This window comes from Anomalospiza imberbis, chromosome 4, assembly GCF_031753505.1.
Source record: "Anomalospiza imberbis isolate Cuckoo-Finch-1a 21T00152 chromosome 4, ASM3175350v1, whole genome shotgun sequence".
Taxonomy (NCBI): Eukaryota; Metazoa; Chordata; class Aves; order Passeriformes; family Viduidae; genus Anomalospiza; species Anomalospiza imberbis.
In genome coordinates this window covers 57,872,832-57,890,355 of record NC_089684.1, presented here as the reverse complement: position 1 = coordinate 57,890,355, position 17,524 = coordinate 57,872,832, and the positions used below count along the sequence as shown (strand labels likewise).

General features: G+C 36.1%; 1 protein-coding gene across 3 annotated transcripts in view; it reads left to right on the top strand.

Annotated features, from left to right (window-relative positions):
• The window catches only part of TAPT1 (transmembrane anterior posterior transformation 1), a 48,614-nt gene extending 32,223 nt beyond the window's left edge, over nt 1-16,391 (top strand). For all 3 annotated transcript variants that reach the window (XM_068188715.1, XM_068188716.1, XM_068188717.1), the window contains 7 exons: nt 3,788-3,868; nt 4,713-4,822; nt 6,441-6,500; nt 7,863-7,931; nt 9,203-9,279; nt 12,752-12,912; nt 15,573-16,391. In XM_068188715.1, coding sequence (XP_068044816.1) covers nt 3,788-3,868; nt 4,713-4,822; nt 6,441-6,500; nt 7,863-7,931; nt 9,203-9,279; nt 12,752-12,912; nt 15,573-15,802 — 788 coding nt within the window. In that variant the 3' untranslated portion in view covers nt 15,803-16,391. The remainder of the gene's footprint in view (nt 1-3,787; nt 3,869-4,712; nt 4,823-6,440; nt 6,501-7,862; nt 7,932-9,202; nt 9,280-12,751; nt 12,913-15,572) is intronic.
• The last annotated feature ends 1,133 nt before the right edge of the window (nt 16,392-17,524 follow it).

Sequence of the window (17,524 nt, the reverse complement as noted above, 5' to 3'; positions counted from 1 at the left end):
TCTTGTGCTCTGGTCTAACAACTACCTTGTTAAGAGGTAGTTGGCACTACAGCTATTTAGGAGTTCCTGAGATATAAACCAAAAGATCTTGTTTCACTTCTTACATGCTACAGTTTATAACTAGCTTTTGATCTAAACATATAAACAGTGGGATTAACATGATTTTTTTCTTTCTGGTTTGGGATTCCTGCATAATGTGTCAGGGAATCTGGAAGGAAATAGCTATGTGTTCTAAGGACTATTTACCCCACTTCAGGATCTCTGTTCCTGGGCTCTCACTGTGATGCAGCCCAGGACACATTTGGCTCTCTGGGCTGTGAGCACACATTGCCAGCCCGTGCCCAGCCTCTCATCCACCAGAATCCCCAAGTCCTTCTCAACAGGGCTGGTTTTGATGTGTTCATCCCCAGCCTGTGCTGATAGCTGGGGTTGTCCCAATCCAGATACAGCACCTTGCACTTGGTCTTCTTACACCTCTGGATACTCCCATAGGTCCACTTATTGAGTTTGTCCAGATCCTTCTGGATGACATCCTACCCTTCTGGTGTGGCAACCTCAGCACTCAGTCATCTGCAAATTTGCTGAGGGTGCACTCAATTCCTTCATCTGTGTCTTTAATGAAAATATTAAATAACACTGGTCCCAATATGGACCCCTGAGGGACAGCACCTGTCACTGATATCCATCCAGATTTCATGCACAATATGTCATCAGCACTGTGCATTGTAGGTGCTGACAAGATACTGGTCAAGGGGATAAATATATCTGAATTAGTGCTGCATGTCAGCTTTTTAACACTTAGGATCATAAACACTGAGAAAGTAAGCTTCTTAAGCATGTCCTTGTGGAGGTAGCTGAAGACCGTTTAAAATGTCATTGGTCTGTCATTTTGGCTCTCATTTAACCCTGTCTTATAAAGGCAAGGGTTATTGAAGCTATACTGTATCCTAACAGAAAAACAGTTATGTGGTATGCTTATCATATATACTTAGTGGAATACATGCAAAACTGAGTTGAAATGGCTTGTATAAATGTTACTAAGCATTGTCACAATGGAGAATGAAAAGAGATCATTTTTTTCTTTACTCTTCATTATGCTGAAACAGAATAGAATGATTGCCTCCTGCTAGTATCTATGCTGTCTGTAACTGATCACTATCACTGGTGGTTTGTCACTGTTTTGTCAAATTCACAATTACAGTGATATACTTTGCCTTTGTTGTTCTTAAGAGCATGAGCAAGTGTGGACCCAGGGATGTAGCTTCACCTGTTCTGTAGTTCACCACATCATCCAAGAAGTGGCAATACATGGTACAGGAAAATATTCTCACCAATTAAAAAAAAACAAATGTACATACACAACATCAAATAAGTTCATAATAAATTATGAAACATTACTGTACATATTTTGTATTCTGGAATTTTAATTGATATTTAGGACTGATTACCTGTGATTATTTTGGATATCCTGAAGCCTTTTTTGTCCTTGTCTATGAGGGTGAGAAATGAAATGAATTTTTGATTTGTTTGAGTTTACTGTTGAAGCTGCTGTAAAGTGCCCTGCTTGCAACTCTGACAGTTGATGAGAGGGATGAGGATGAAGAGTAGCAGCCATAGTCATTCCTCTCCCTCCTAACATCCTTGAACAGCTGTGGCAGTAGAGATAACAAATTAGAAGGGAGGCCACTGAGAACAGGGAAAATAAGCAGAGGGGAGGAAAGAGGTATCAGCCTGTCACCCAGTCTCAGAAATTAGTGGAAGAAAAATTGTATTATTACAACATTATAAGAGAAAATTTAAAGTCCAGAATGTCCCTTCTCAATTTAATCCTGTTGACTGGTGAGTTAACATATACCAAGCAGGTAATAAATGTCTGGAGGATTAGCCTGAGACATGCTTTAATGTTAGGCCTGAATTAAGGTCCTTGCTTCCCACTTGAGAATATCTCTCTGTACAGGCCTCCATGGGAGCTGAAAAACTGAAGATGAGATCTGTGTTTGTTATACATTGCTGACCAATGAAATGCCATTGCAATGTGGAAGTATGTGATGTGGGAAATAGAAGATAAAATTATTTTGAAATTCAGTGCAAAAGTCTGAAAACTCAGTGATTATTTCCAAGTCACTAATGGGCATGATAAAGCATGTAGATGAATGAGTGCTTGACTGCATTTTCATCCATTTGTGACAGTGTCAAGTGGTATCTTGTAACTAGGGTATTCAGACAATACTGTGTTCTGGTCATTTGGGCAGTATTTTGTGAATTCAGAAGCATAGAAGAATGTACTTCCTTTGTTGGAATGTTATTGGCAGAAAATGAAGAAATTATGGTTAGGTTTTACTTATGTCCTTTTTTCTGCTTTAAATTTATTGTACTAAAAGATTTCCTTTTTCTTCCCCCGCCCCTTTTCTTGTATATGCCATTCATTCTATTTTGAAAGCTTGTGCTTCCTCTGTCCCTACCCCAGCCCATACTGAGAAATGAACTTATACACCCCAAGATGTGCCTTTTTATATCGTGCATGAAATCTCATTCTTCTTGATTTCTGTGTGCTTTTTCTTTCCTTCTCCTGGAGGATTTCTTCTTTTACTTTTGCTCCATTTTTCAGACCTGTCTGTATTTCCAAACTTCTATTCTAAAATGAGGGATATTATTATACTGTAGTAACTGCAGCCACAGGCATTGCTGTTGGCCTTTTAGTCAGTCAGAGTTGATGGAAACTGTTGACACAAAGTCAAATTTTTTTTTTTTGTCCAGCTTAATCCTTGTGTGTTCTTCTAAAAATTTCTATTTCTTGTTTCCCAAAATCAGTAGGTAGAACCCCACACAATATTGGAAGTGCTTAAGAAAACGAACCCTTTGGATCTGGAGGGCCCACAAAGACATTTTTGTGGTTATTGACAGGTGTAACAAGCAATAAGAGTGTCTTCACAGATTCTCTTAGTAGCTCTATCTTCTAAAAAGACTTCTTTGGACTTCCTGAATTGTGATGACATTATGTTTTAGGTTTTACCCTGCTTTTCAGTGATACAGTTTCAGGAAGGTGTTTTTTAATAAGCTAAAAAATGTGATGCATCCTGAAGCAAGGTCTGTGTGTGTCATCTCTGGAAACAGGATACCAAAGTAGAAAAAAAGACTGCCTTGTCTGGGAGGCAAGGCATAGGACTTTGTCCTGAATTAGATTGCTCTTGTGGTACAGTGCTTACGATTTTGATAACTGTGCTGATACATCCTGCTGTTCCCTTTTAAGAGGACAGTGTGAAAGACTGGTAGGAACCTTCTAACTTAAGTGTAACAGTTGTCTTCAAACATTTTTTTCTTCCTTTTACTGAACCCAGTATACAGCAGTTTGGATATCTATGATCTGTAGAAAATGAAATGTACCTTGCTAATAGCTTGAAAGGACAGATAGGTATATTCTCTTCATTTTAGTAACAGGAAGTGCTGGTTCTTTTTGAATCACAGAAGGAATGGATGGACTTTATCAAGAAGAATGATTATTAATGTTTAGAAGAGGTGATAGTAAGTCACAATTCCCTTCTGCTGCTGGGAACCCTGAGGTGAGGCAGCATTGGACAGACCAGATCACAGCCTACTGTGGAAATCCTGTCCATGGTGTGGTTCCCAGCATTTCCCCCACCCCTTAAATCCAGTTAAATAATTTGTGGGAAATATTATCTAATTCAAGAATTAATAAATGATAGAACCTCAGAATGAGTAGATATCTTTGTATGCAAGTAAATGTTTCTTTGGAGCTGACAGATTTTGGTTTTTTTTTTAAATCCAGATATAAAGGAGAGGTTCACCAATTACGTGCTGCTACTAATTGTATGTCTGAGAAATATGGAACAGTTCTCATGGAATCCAGGTGAGTAAACTAGAAGAAAAAATTCCGTGCTATCAAGAGCTGTAACTCTTGCTTCTTCCCTCAGTCTGGAAGATAAGGGTAATCAACACATTTAATTAACAAATCCTAATTTTGACAAATATCTTAGATTCTCATTTTTCTATTTCTGGTATTCTTTTAAGAATGACTGTGTTCTTTCTACTAGAAATATATATTGTTATGCTATAAACACATGTAGTTATCTTTCAAGCAGTGTCTGGAGCAATTTCTTCCCAGCCCTTTCCTTTCCTTTGAGTACACTGTGAATGAAGCATTCCCTAGAAAGTGGCTAGTCAGATTGAAATGTGATAAAGATTATGTTAAAAATAAAATTCTTAATCTAATATTGATTATACTTCAGATTTTTATGACAAGTTTAATAACTATTGTGTAAAATAGTGATTTTATTAAAACATTGTTTTAATAATTTTGACCCCGATCTCTGTGATGTATTTTGCCTGAATCTTACCAATCTAACTAAATTTTACCTTAAGCATCTAAAATGTAGATATTTGTCTATGTCTTACACATACTGAACACATAGTATCTAGTACTTACAAAGGTTGTCTTCCTACTAGAGGTAGAGGTTTGCAAAGTGAAGAGTTTTGAACCTGATCCTAGCTGTGGTGTGATAGTACAGTACTGATAAGTTTTTGGGACAGCAGTGGAATAAACAAGAATTTGCACACTGCATGCTCAGTGATATGTAAACTTACATATTCTTCAGACTCGTGAGGATTTTTCATTGTTGAATAGAATTATTATAATTCTTTTTGTATGCTGACATTAAATTAAATGGCCTAACTTGTTTCTTCACGACCTTCAGATCACTTTTGGGTGTTATTCCCGGATGTTTGCATGGTGGTTGCTTCAGAAATTGCAGTGGATATTGTGAAACATGCCTTTATAACAAAATTCAATGACATCACGGCAGATGTAGGTATCTATTTGGAATGCTGGGTGCTATTTTAAATTGTATTGAATTTTGCTAATATTCTTTTAAATATTAAATTTTTTTCCAGTGCAGAAAATGTAAAAAATATTTTCATGTTTGATATCACTTGGGAAAGCTTGCTAATTTCTTGATACGATATACTTTTGAGGATATTTTTAATGAGCAACTAAACACCTCTGCTTCTAAATTAGTAGTTCCAGATCCATAAATTATTGTAAGTTTTGTATAACAGCTCACATAGTAGCTAAAATTCACATTACTGGCAGATCATTTTGTGATTATTAGTTAAACTGAAAGAAGGTTACTTGTTCTGCAGTTTAGACAGAGCTTGTACCCTTTACTAAGAAAATGGATTGCAGGTTAAAATTCAGGCTTTTGGAAAAATAGATCTCGTTAGGCTGCTTTAACTCTATTCTTGCATGTGTGTTAAAAGTGGAATCTGAAATCAGAGATCTTTTTGCCCACTGTCCCTGGAGCACTAATATGAAATAGGTTATGTTAGATTCCCACTCCTGAAATTGCTTAGGCCACATATATTATCCAGTCCTTCTTTTAAAGCAGTAGATGAGGTTGCTTCTTGTGTGTTGCAGCATGATAAAGGGGTCATTTGTGTTCCACATGGTGTGAATTCAAACACACTCGATAAATTTGTGAAGATATGAGTTAGTGTCTTTTCACTATTACAACCACTTCTCAGGAAATGAGATCAGAACTTGTGAGGTGCTTTCTTTTTCAGCATCTCCAAAGTAACTACATTGTGGGGTGTAGAAACAAGTGTAATAGATGCACTTAATAAGCTCCCTTATGCCAGAGGCATTTATGCATGCCCTACTTTCGTATAGAGAGTGTGGAAAAGAGCAGTAATGAAGTCATGGTAGCCAAAAATGTAGCATGCTTCAGAGTGCTGAAACAGCTGGAGGATTCCGGGAGTACTCACTGGCAATTTTGTAAGGTTTATTTAATAAACTTTGTGGGGTTTGTTTATGAAGTTCTAAAGATTTATGGTTGCTACATCAGACTTTTTCCAGAACTATTAACACCTGCAGTGCAAGTTGTCCTGCCACTTATCTTTAAGATAGATGCTTTTCTTTCTTGATGTGCTGAATGTTTTAAAGAGAAGGAAAAACTTAATTGATCTTCAGGTGCAATTTGATTTTTTCATAGTATCATTTGCTTAGTGTATAAGAAAGCTTTCTCATTTGTTTAATTTGATCCCAGGCCTAGCTTTCCTGTAGCTTAAAAGCAGTTGTGAACTGTGGGGGAAAAAACTAAATGTGATTAATGTGATTTCTGTTATTTCGTGTTTCTCATGATCCTGAAATTCAGTAACTTTATGAAGTTTCATTCAATTCCTAAAGCATAGAGTAGTGTTGTTTGTTTGTTGTATGTGTGTGTATATATATGTGCAAATTACTTTATTGCAAAAATAGAGGCTCATCTCTTGAAGAGTGCCCTTAGACCTCAGAAAAACTGGCTTTGACTCTTTCAGCAAATGCATGTTCCTAATACCTTATGGAAATACTTTATTAATATCTCTCTTGCTTTTATGACATGTGATAACAAATTAATCACACATCTGATGTGCTGGATTTTTTCCAGGTCTACAGTGAATACAGAGCCAGTCTTGCATTTGACCTTGTTAGCAGTCGACAGAAAAATGTAAGCCTGAAAATAAAATGCTCTTTCCTGTATTAACTCACACGATTGTTACGGGGGGGATATTGGAACAAACATTTAAAGAAATACATACAGTACACTCCTGCAGCACTGCAACTCTGCTCTGCTTTCTTTAATAAGAGATAACAGGAATATTTCTTTATTATTTATATCCAGTTGTTCAGGTCAGCTTGAGCTTCATTTAATATACTGCTGAGTAGTCTCTTCCAAATACACTTACAGTAAGGGGACAGTTGTAACAACTTCACATTTTTGACATACGTGGGAAGTAAGTAAACTTAACAGGGTAATTTTAGATTACTGTTCTTTTCATGGTATTTTCACTGTGTGGGGTTAAAGCACAGTATTCATAGGAATTTATATTTCTTTACAGATAAAATGCACAGATGTTTAGAGATGTTTGCACTATGCATGTTACTGTCATGGCATGGGTATTTATAGAACACACAGACCACTTGTTTTTAAGTAGTACCATTTTTTGGAAAGCTGTTTACAGCACACCTTTCATGGATGAGGACTCGTTGTGTTTCACTTGTTATCATTCCACTCATCAGTGCTTTAGATGTGTGCTGTAACTATTAAATGAACTTCATTACTATGACTTCTGTAGTTTTCTTGGGCTGTTGTGAGGAATGCAGTAGTTAAACCTCATAAAGAAGCTAGACACCATCATCTACAAATAGTTAATACTAATTTCTTAATAATAAAAACACTGGTTAATTAGTTTTGAAAACTCTGTTACTTTTCCTAAGGATCCTCAGTGGGAAATAAAATAGCATCATTTAGGCACTGACTTGAGTGTGATGTTCAATACTGCAGGCAAGCTGTCATGCAAAGTACTTGTGTTTTGAGTTCAAATGTAAAAACATTTTCAAAATAATTTTAACACAGTTATCTTAAGGCTAATTATAGATGTTTGTAGAATGATTTAAAATTGCTAGTGTGGGGAATAATTGTTCTTTTATCCCTGTAACAGCTTTTTCTGTGGAGTATTTGAGGATCAGTCAAATTAATACAAAAAGGTCTCTAAGCTGGTAATAATGTACAGATGAGATATCATAGTGCCTTTGGATTCAGTGTCCTAGTTGCTCTCGGTTTAGACATTTGTATTATACTCCAGTTGCTCTTGATTTAGAGCACTGAAGTTAATCTTACTGGTCATGGTAGTATTACATTTTTGTCTGAGAGTGCAGCCATCTCCATTTGAATTGCAAAATCTGAATAGGTACACTTTATACCAGTATAGTGTTTGTTAACAGAGCTTTATTCTGGAGGGTGTGCCAAGCTAAAATAAGCTCATTCCTTGGCATTAGTAGTTCATTATTCTTCCTCTTCTTTTTCTAGGCATATACAGATTATAGTGATTCAGTTTCTAGAAGAATGGGTTTCATTCCTCTTCCACTGGCTGTTTTAGTAAGTTGTATAATTCCTATCAGTTTTCTGTCAATAAGATCTCACTTTGAGAATGTGTCCCTCTGAGATAGCTGGCTGGATGTTTTGAGGATGAAATTATCATCTGAAATAACTGAAATTATGCTGAAAAGTTGAGTTAACACTCAGTATAACCTGTATCACATACTACTTGTGGCTTCTCAAATGCATTATTGTTTCTCAGCCTTTCATAGAAAATGGAATATATATTAATTTTGTAGAATTTGTAAGGACTTGAATTTTACCAGTGGAATTAAACTACATCTGTGTTTACTAAACATATATTCCTTTTGGCAGTTATCCTATTCATTCATTTGGAATAGTCAAAGCAGCTGGTTGCCAGAAGGTTAGCAGTAGTGTAGGAGTTTATTGAGATTTTTCATAGGAGTCCTTGTGGCTGTCCCTGTAATGGCACACTTCATGACTCAATATTCTTTTATGTGGGGCACTGAGCTCCTGGGCACAGAGTGATGTTGTTGAGTACATCACTCTGAAAAAGTTGACTTTGTTACACGTACATGTTGCTATAAAATGAATGACTTAATTAATGGAACTCTGTCCACATGCTGTCCTGAATTAACTATTGCAGAATGTTTTCTCTAAACAGCTGTTCTGCCTTTCCCCATACACACATGTAGACAAGCAGTAGTTACCATAATGCTGGGGATCTGTACGTGCTTTGTCAGCAAATATGCTAATTCACAATGTTCCTGGAAGAATATCAAGATGAATTAACTTAAATGTAATGTTTTCCCATAGAGGTGGGGAAAAATACTATTCACTGGATTTGCTTAAACTACTGAAATAAAACTGAAATTTCAGGATCCATTTGTTAGTCAAACTTGGGAGTCATATGCCTTGTCCACAAAGCAATGTTGTAATCATAAGGTTAGCATAGTGTGTAACACTGATTCTGTTTTGCATTGCATCTCTTGACATTTTCCTCAAAAATTTTTAACTCTCCTTCTAGCCCTTGAGTTTCAGAGCTTTTTTCCACTTCTTATTTTACTTGAAAGTCAGTGTTAAAGAAACATTGTCAGACTCTGCTTTTGGCAAAGTTGCAAGTAAGTGCTAGTATAATACTTATTCAAATAAAAATCTGGAGTAGTTAGTACTGCCAAGGGGAACATTAGACTAAATTTCTGTTAATGTAAATGTTTCTACTTTTTCTTGAATTTACCAAATAAGAAATGTCTGTTACAATGTTCTAGTAATAACTGTGTGCTAAGTTTTAACTTTTATTCTTAAAACAGCTCATCAGAGTCGTAACAAGCTCAATAAAAGTGCAAGGAGTCTTAGCTTATGTTTGTGTTGTGCTGTTCTACTGTGGGTAAGTAAATCTACACAACTGAAAAGTATTCACCATTATTTGACTACATATGTGAAAGAAGTTTCTGTTGATACTTCTGGATGTAAGGATAAACACAATTTATATTCAGCAGAACATAAATGTAAAACCCTTATGCTCATAATCTGAAATTGACAGTGCAGATTTGTCCCTAAGTACTGTGACTACATTGGGGGATTATAGCCCTCAATAAGTAACTTCAGTAATGGAAATAACTCATTGCAAAAAGACTGAGAGAATCTGAGAGACAAGCACCATACTTCTGTATAAAAAGGGAAATTGAATTCCAAGGAATGAAGACCAAAGACAAAAAGATTCAATAAGCAAACAAAAATGAGCAGTTCAAGTGCTCTGAGCAGATCATGAATTTTTCTCTCAGGTAGTTAAATGCAAGGTATACTTTGGTTTAGGAAACTGCTGTTAAAAAAAATAAATAAATGCAAGGCTCACATTGTTTGGGAAGGGTGGGGTCAGTAAGTAATCTTAGTTAAGAAATACAGTGTCCAGTGGCAATTTGTTTTCCGTAGCCAATGATGTGCAAGTATCCCTTCAGCATCCTTTCAGTGCCAAGTCAGTTTTTACTTGTCTTGCCTTTAACTTCTCACCAGTTGATAGGTACTTCTGAGACTGCATAAGTGTACTTTACATCCAGTTTAGTTTGTCTGTCTTGAGACACTTGCTGTGTACTATCTGTGTACTATCTGTACTTTCTAGGAAACTGTATCTGCACTGTCATTGTTTGTTGTCTCCCAAAATTGATCATATGCAATTAAGTGTTTCAAGTTGTTGATGGAAGAAGAACCTGCCTGCAGTATTGTGGGAGTACTTCTTCCAGTGTCCTGCCAAGTTGTATTTTAAGTGAAGGCATCAAGACTTGAGAAGCGTAAGACTTCTAAGACTGAGTCAGTGGTTCAGCAGCTAGAGAGAAGACCATGCTGGAAGAGAGGAGAGACTACTGTTCTACAATAGCTTGTGAAAAGAACAGGATTACTACAGATTCCTTATTAATAGGTAGACTCTAATCTGACACTAATCTGCAGAAAATAGAGCTCGATCAGATGTGTTTTGTCTACATCAGTGTAGGGACACATCTGTTTAGTGTCAGATAACTAAGTCTTTGAGATGCTGCATATAGGCCAAACAGTAAAATTTTAGCCACATTCCTCTGTACCATACTTTGACTTTTCCCCCAGCATACTACATGCTGTGCCCATGTTCTCCCTAAAGGCAGCTTTGTATAATTCAAAGCACTATGCCCTGATCATCACATTCAAGCTGTGGTATACCAAGGTCAGCACTTTCATCCTGCTCAGAGGTTTTTCCTTTTTCCCAATATATGTCATATTTTCCTACCTCTACCATTCCACTGCTACAACCCAGGATTTTTCACTCTCTGTGGATTGGAGAATGGAGGGCAGAAAGAAGTAATGTGATTGACATTAAGTGTTAAGTGCTGCTCTTTAAAGACATACGTCACAAAAGTAAATACATTTTGGTCTATTTTGTCCTTTTTGAAAAGTGAGAACAAATTTTTGCTCTTGCTGTGATCTCAGACTTGGAGCTAGCTTACCTCTTGCATCTTTCAAATAATTTTTGTTCTGAACATAAATTTCAGCTTTTCATCAGATATGAGAAAATATATATAGAATACAAACATAATAGCATAGATATGGGAAAAGTGATGTGATAAAATCTGAAGGAGTTAACCGGGCAAAGAATTGAGCCTATACTATGGATTACTTAATTTTGTATTGTTTATTGACAACTCTAGTTAAACTTTAATTGTAGTTAAAGAGTCTTGCCAAAAAAACCATGAGTTTTCTTTTTCTAGAATTTTGAACTGCAAACTTACCTTGTTAGAAATTTGAGCCTGGGATAGACTGGCAGAAAAGAATAAAGGAGAATTGCTAGAAATGCTTGCATAATTTTCCATGAGAAGCTGGAACTGATACAGGGAGGTGGTGATTTATGGGCTTTTCAACTTCTGATTTCATTAAATCAGAGTCAAACTATGCTGTGGAAACCTGTTCTCTCTTAACAGAAACATGTTACATAAGAAGCATAAGAAAAACACCTCTAAAACATTAAAATGAAGGAGACCTTCTCAACTCTCTGAATAAAATCTGTCCCAATAATATAATAAAATTGAAGAGAAGCACAGCTTTCAACCGGTATAAAATGATACCTTCTTTGTGGTTGCTTGGGTACTAAAATGTCACTTTCTTCTGAGTACTGAAAGTGGTGTGCTCTGCTCATTCTTCCATTTCTCTATTGAAATAGAATAAACAAAACTTACTTTTTCCCTTAAAAGTGTAGTGTAGTTTGTTTTTCTGTTTGACAAGTTCTGATTACATTTACACAGATAGATAGGGGAGCTGCTGCTGGAGTGTGCTTGGGTCACTTTATGATTAAGCAGTTAGACCTGCTCCCTGGATATGCCAATGTTCATTTCAAGTTGTCTTTTTAGTCTGTTAATGATGTACATGATAAACAGACTTCAGAGAGTGGAGAATGAGTTCAGGGTCTGCATTTGGTTCACTCTTGTTACATAGCTTGATTTGCATAGAGAATATTTCATTCATCCTGCAGAGAACAGGTGGTTCTCTCCTTGTGGTTCTGCAGTGAGCCTTTTCTCCCTGGAGTGGACATTGCTCTATGAGTCATGTGTTGCTAGTAATGAAAATTAGATTTTGCAAAACTCAGCTGAATGGTAAAAAAGCACTTGATGGTAGATGAGGCCTTCCTTTTCTTCAGACAAGGAGACAGGTGGGAAAGGGATTCAGTGATGTTTGTGCTGCAATTTAATCCTAACAGAAAAAGAATCAGCCATCATCTGGACTGTGCTGTGATGGTAATGCAGTGCTGCCTCTTTGCATTTGTTGAGTTTTGTGGACTGTCTTCTGTGATGTGAAAAAGGACTTACTATGATTAGCCTGTAGTTTGTAAAAGCTAGATATTAGACTTGGCAGTGCTGGGTTAATGGCTGGACTCAATAATCTTGGAAGTCTTTTCCAACCTTAATGATTCCATGAGTCTGTATTTGCTGTGCTGTGATTCCAAGTCTACTAGAGATCCTTGGCTGGGCACACTTAATTTGGGTACATTTATTTTGGACTTGCAGTGTTGAGGGCACTTTTTAATTCTGTGTTTAAATATTTAAATGTCTTAAATGGCTGCTTAACTGTCCTTGTAGTCTTTTAGTTAAATAATAAAACTTGATGTTTTTCTCTAGATGGTTTCTGGAGGAAAAAGAAAATTAAGCGTTGCATCGGAAACAAATTTTTAGGAAAATTTTTACCTTTTGATCTTGATATTGAAAGGATTTAATTTCTTAGCTAATCCTTCTAAGACAGCACTTACCATATGCAATTAGGTTCATATGAATAATTGCAGTATGAATAATATGCAATTATTTTAATGTGCTAAAGCAAATATGTAAACAATTTTTTTCCAGGTTAATATCTCTCAAAGTCCTTAACAGCATTGTATTGCTGGGGAAATCATGTCAATATGTAAAGGAAGCAAAAATGGAGGAGAAATTATTCAATCCTGTTGTGACTGCCACCCCAGGGAAGCCAGCTGGCAAACAGCAAGGCACATTTAAATCTACCCAAGGTAAGGCCAGCTGCTTTAGTTTGTTTTTAGTGAAAGTTTTTCAGACTAAATTTGATATTAGACCAGATGCATGACAATGTTTTCTGTACAAACCTTTTTGCTGGACCTTAATTGTGCCGTAGCACAGCTGTGAATACAAGTCTGTAAATATAATACAATTTATTGCTTTTAGTTCATGCATCTTCTTTAGGTAATCAATTCTCATATCTCTGATATCACCGTGATATGTGGAGGTGATAGAAAGAATGGAATAGAAGAATGCTTTTGTTTTAAAATCATAACCATAGAATGGTTCGGTTTGGGTTGGAAGGAACCTTTAAATACCATCTAGTCCAACCCTCTCTGCCATGTCACTGTGCAAATAAGTGAATATTTACACATCATCTGTGACAGTGCTTAAGTTTAGTAGGGAAGCAGTCTGTATTTCTCATGGAAATCAAAGTAAAACATGGTAGGTTTATGCATAGGTATAATTAATTGTAGTTGTCATGAACACGTAGTGAAAAGCTTTATGAAATCCAGATAGGAATTTCAGTGGGTCTCTACCCCATTTCCAGTCTATGCAGCACAATTTCCTCTTACAGGTCCTCAGCATCAGCAGTTAATTTATAATGGGAATATGGCAGTATTGTGTTTGTGTGACACATTATAGAAGGAAACAGAAACCTTCATTGTTCCTGTCAACTGAATTGGATTGCATCTTCCTGTGGGAAAAGCTCAATGAGAGCCTTAGAGAACTTAACAGTGGGGCTTTTATTGTGTTCACTCCATGGCTTGCCAACAACTTGAACAGCTTGAAATGCAAGGTGCTCGTTAGTCGTCAGAGTGTCTAGCCAGCAAGGGGAGAGTTAAGAATCTGTCAGTGTTTGGCATAAACCTCTGTATCTCATATGTGTCAAATCACATCAGGCAGAAACTTGGTGCAAATGTTTACTTTAAGTTTGTACAACTGCTTTACTTTCATGGTGAAAGCTGAATTGCTCTGAATTCATATTTGCATTCAATTTTGCATTTCATTAGAGGACTATAATGATGATAATATTTTAATTAAACATTCTATTACTACATTTGTATATGAGACTTAGTAAGTTGTACTTACTTATATTGAGCCTTTAACTTAGAGTATATAAATCCTGAAGACTCTTTTGAGCTGAAGTAGCAGGGATACTTATTTTCTCCAACAGAAAGATTTTGAACAAAAAGTAGCAACCAAAAAGCTTTTGTGGATTTTATCCAGAGTATTCCTTGCTTCCACTGGTGATAGGAAAAGCTCAATTTTACAGTTTTTTGGGGATTTCATATTTTTTTAACACCTCTTTATTTACTAGAAATCTTGATTACCTGAAAGAATGATTTTACCTTCCCCAGCTTTTGCATTATTACTGCTGGACACTGCAGTATTAGTTAATCTCTGAGCCCCACTTACCAGGTTTTTGCAATACAGTCTCTTAACCCATCTCTTCTTAGAATGAGGGTATGGGAGTTCATTAGTCTGGTCTCCTTTCTGCCAGTTTATAGTTTAAGTCAGTTAATTTCCTAAAGAGTTTCCACCTTGTCCACAAAAGCAGTTAAAATTTTGAAGAATAAAACTCTAAACTTGCTCTTGAAGGATGAAAGCTCTAATTACTGGTAATCATTTATAGGCTTACCAGCTACATCTGGAAGTTGCTGGGTTAGCAAATATTTACATTTGTAACCAAGTTCTAGAATTGAAATTACTTGTCTCCGTTTTCAATGCAAGTTTAGTACCTTTAACTTGCATAAGATTGCAGAGGATAACCCATGTACTTCCAAGTATTAGATGGCATCCTGTGGACAGATGCTCTGCAGAAATTAGTTTTTGTAGTAATTTGGATAGTGCTGCCGTTCTGACAAATAACATTTCCTTGGGCTGGTCTGCAGTACTCTCCACATCAGTCAGATTTTTTCAGATTCCTTTAGAAACAATAACTCAATCTTTACTGAGGAGGAGATAATTTTCTTTCTTATCTTTTTTCTTATCCTATTGTAATTTGCTTGTGCATTTTAATTCTTTAAATGTTTCAACAAAATATGGAAAAAATACATGAATATTACTTACCAATATCCTAGGTAAATGAAGCCAGTGTTCAGTTCCACTGAAGTAAGAGAGAGGAATAAAAATAGACATCTTTAATAGCACTGCTATAGAAGCCAGTGCTATTAAAGTGCATAGCAGTGCATGAGTCATTTATTAGCTATCCTTGGAGAAGTCAGGTTTATTGTACTTATGTAGGGGATTAGGCACATCTAGTTCCTGCCACAGAGATTCCTTTTGTTCATTTCAGTAGCAAACGTTTGTATGATTCACACAATGACAGTCAGAAATCTTTTTGCTTAAGCCAACAAAAATAAGCATGTATGTCCTAACTTCTGCTGCTTATGCTCTTGCTGATTATTTAAACTTCTGTAGAATTTGTTTTTTCTGTCTATTTATTTTCTATATGTTTTCTAAATCAGAAAAGGAAATCTTTTACAGTAAATCCAAAGGTAGTGGCTTCCAGAAAGCATTTTTCTGTTGCTTCTGCTGACTTGCGGCAGCACACTTTTTCAGGATAGCTTTGGACGAATCTGGATGTTGCACATTGTATCAATATGTCTGTGTTAAATTCATTATTATCTTTGTAATTCTGTTCCAACAGGAATTTCCACAGATGAAAACGGTTCTACATCAGTTACCAATCAACCAGTGCATCAGAAAGAGAATATGCCATCTTTACTTGTAACAAGTAATTCTGATCAATTTCTGACAACTCCTGATGGAGAAGAAAAAGATATAAGCCAAGACAGTTCAGAATTAAAACACAGGTCTGCAAAGAAAGACTTGTTGGAGATAGACAGGTTTACTATTTGTGGAAACAGAATTGACTAAGAATTTATTTTTTTTTAAATCAATGTGCTAAGGATACTGAGCTGTTGGGACAGCAGATGCTACCAGAATGGACAGTTGCCAAAAGGCACATAAATATTTATTTTAAAACTTAAATTATTAATGGCAAAAAAAATATTAATTTCTTTCTACAAGTAACTTGGCTTGGTATCTGGTCAGGTGAAGTAAGTGATCTTTAACTTGCCTCTTGGAAAATGTGGTGGATCGTGAGTCTCTAGCCTGGTGGCAGAGCTGCAGTTTCACTTTTTGGGAAAACAGACTGGAAAAAAGCATAACCCTGTTCTGCATTATGAAACCATGCTTCCAGAACACTATTTTTCATGAAGGTTCCTCCAGTGTAAGGATATTCCTGGAAATGTTTGGTGACTTGACCCGAAGCTTGCCTATCCAGTTACCGTATTTTATTAAACATCTGCAAGCAGAATTCAAAACTTGTGCTTATATCAACAAACACATAAAGCATTGGTACATAAAACAGTAAGTCAAGATAGTTATTCTTGTCAACAAAAATATTTTCAAGATGTATCTTGAAAATCTTGTAATCAGAATAAAATTTTGCCTTTAAGTGAAAGACTTACTGCTTAGTATTTTATCTGAATACTAAACATCAAGGAAAGATCACAGTAATGATGGTTCTGCTTAACTGGGCAAATATGAAGCATATGCATTTCATGTGTTGTGTGTCCTGCAAGGCAAATTATTTAGAAATTTTTTTTAAAAGCTGAGGATTTTTTGTTGCTGTAGGAAAAAATATTAAAGGGGCACTTCTATTGTTAAGGAACGGCAGTGTTAATTGCAGCAAGCAAGTGTTGTGTTGGAACTGTAGGTATGGCATTAACACAGCAGGAAAGAACACTGCACTGCATTTTGCATATAACTCTTAGAAGAATGACATCTGTGTATGAACTTGCCTGAGAACATGCCTATAAAAGCTCACACGGACAATCAAGCCATAATTATCCATTCATGTAATTGATTGGTTGTAGTCAAACTTAAGTAGATGGACTAGATCTACAAAGAGCATTTAAGCATTACAATGCATCTTAATTTCTGGTGTGAGATGCAGAGGTGGAAGGGGTGACAAAAGAAGTTTTGGAATCCTCAGACCATGAGTGGATTAAATTTGAGCTCAAAACATAGGCTGAAGAGTTTTATCAGAAGAGACCCCTTAGTTAATGATAAATTCTTCATATATAGTTAAAACACAGCATTAGCTTCCAAAATGCTTTTCAGACATTCAAGTAAACACCAATTTTACTTTCCAAGGGAAGGTATCATAAAAGTACTTCAGTACTGAACAAAGGAAGACAATTTGCTCTTTGCTAATTTCATTATTTGTCAGAATGGGAAAGCCAAAGTTTCTTTGCTGTATGAACATGTGAAAGTTTAACATATCTGCTAATCCCTGAAACTTGCAGGACTACAGTAGTATAGCAGATGGAGGCAGTTGGACAGAGTTACATGTCTGAGCAGACTTGATAATGAGAGAATTCTGCTGTACAGTTTAGGGTTGTCTGCTCTGGTGGGAACTCCCTGCTGGTGTCTTTCAGCCTCTCCTCTCCCATAAGAGTAGTGGGAGTAATGGCCAAAATCTGTGGTTATGTTTAGGGATGAAAGTAGAAAGAAGAGGACTTATGCTGTGGAAAAATCTGAAAATCTTTCATTTTTGATGTATTTTATACTAATTGGAGATGTTCACACATT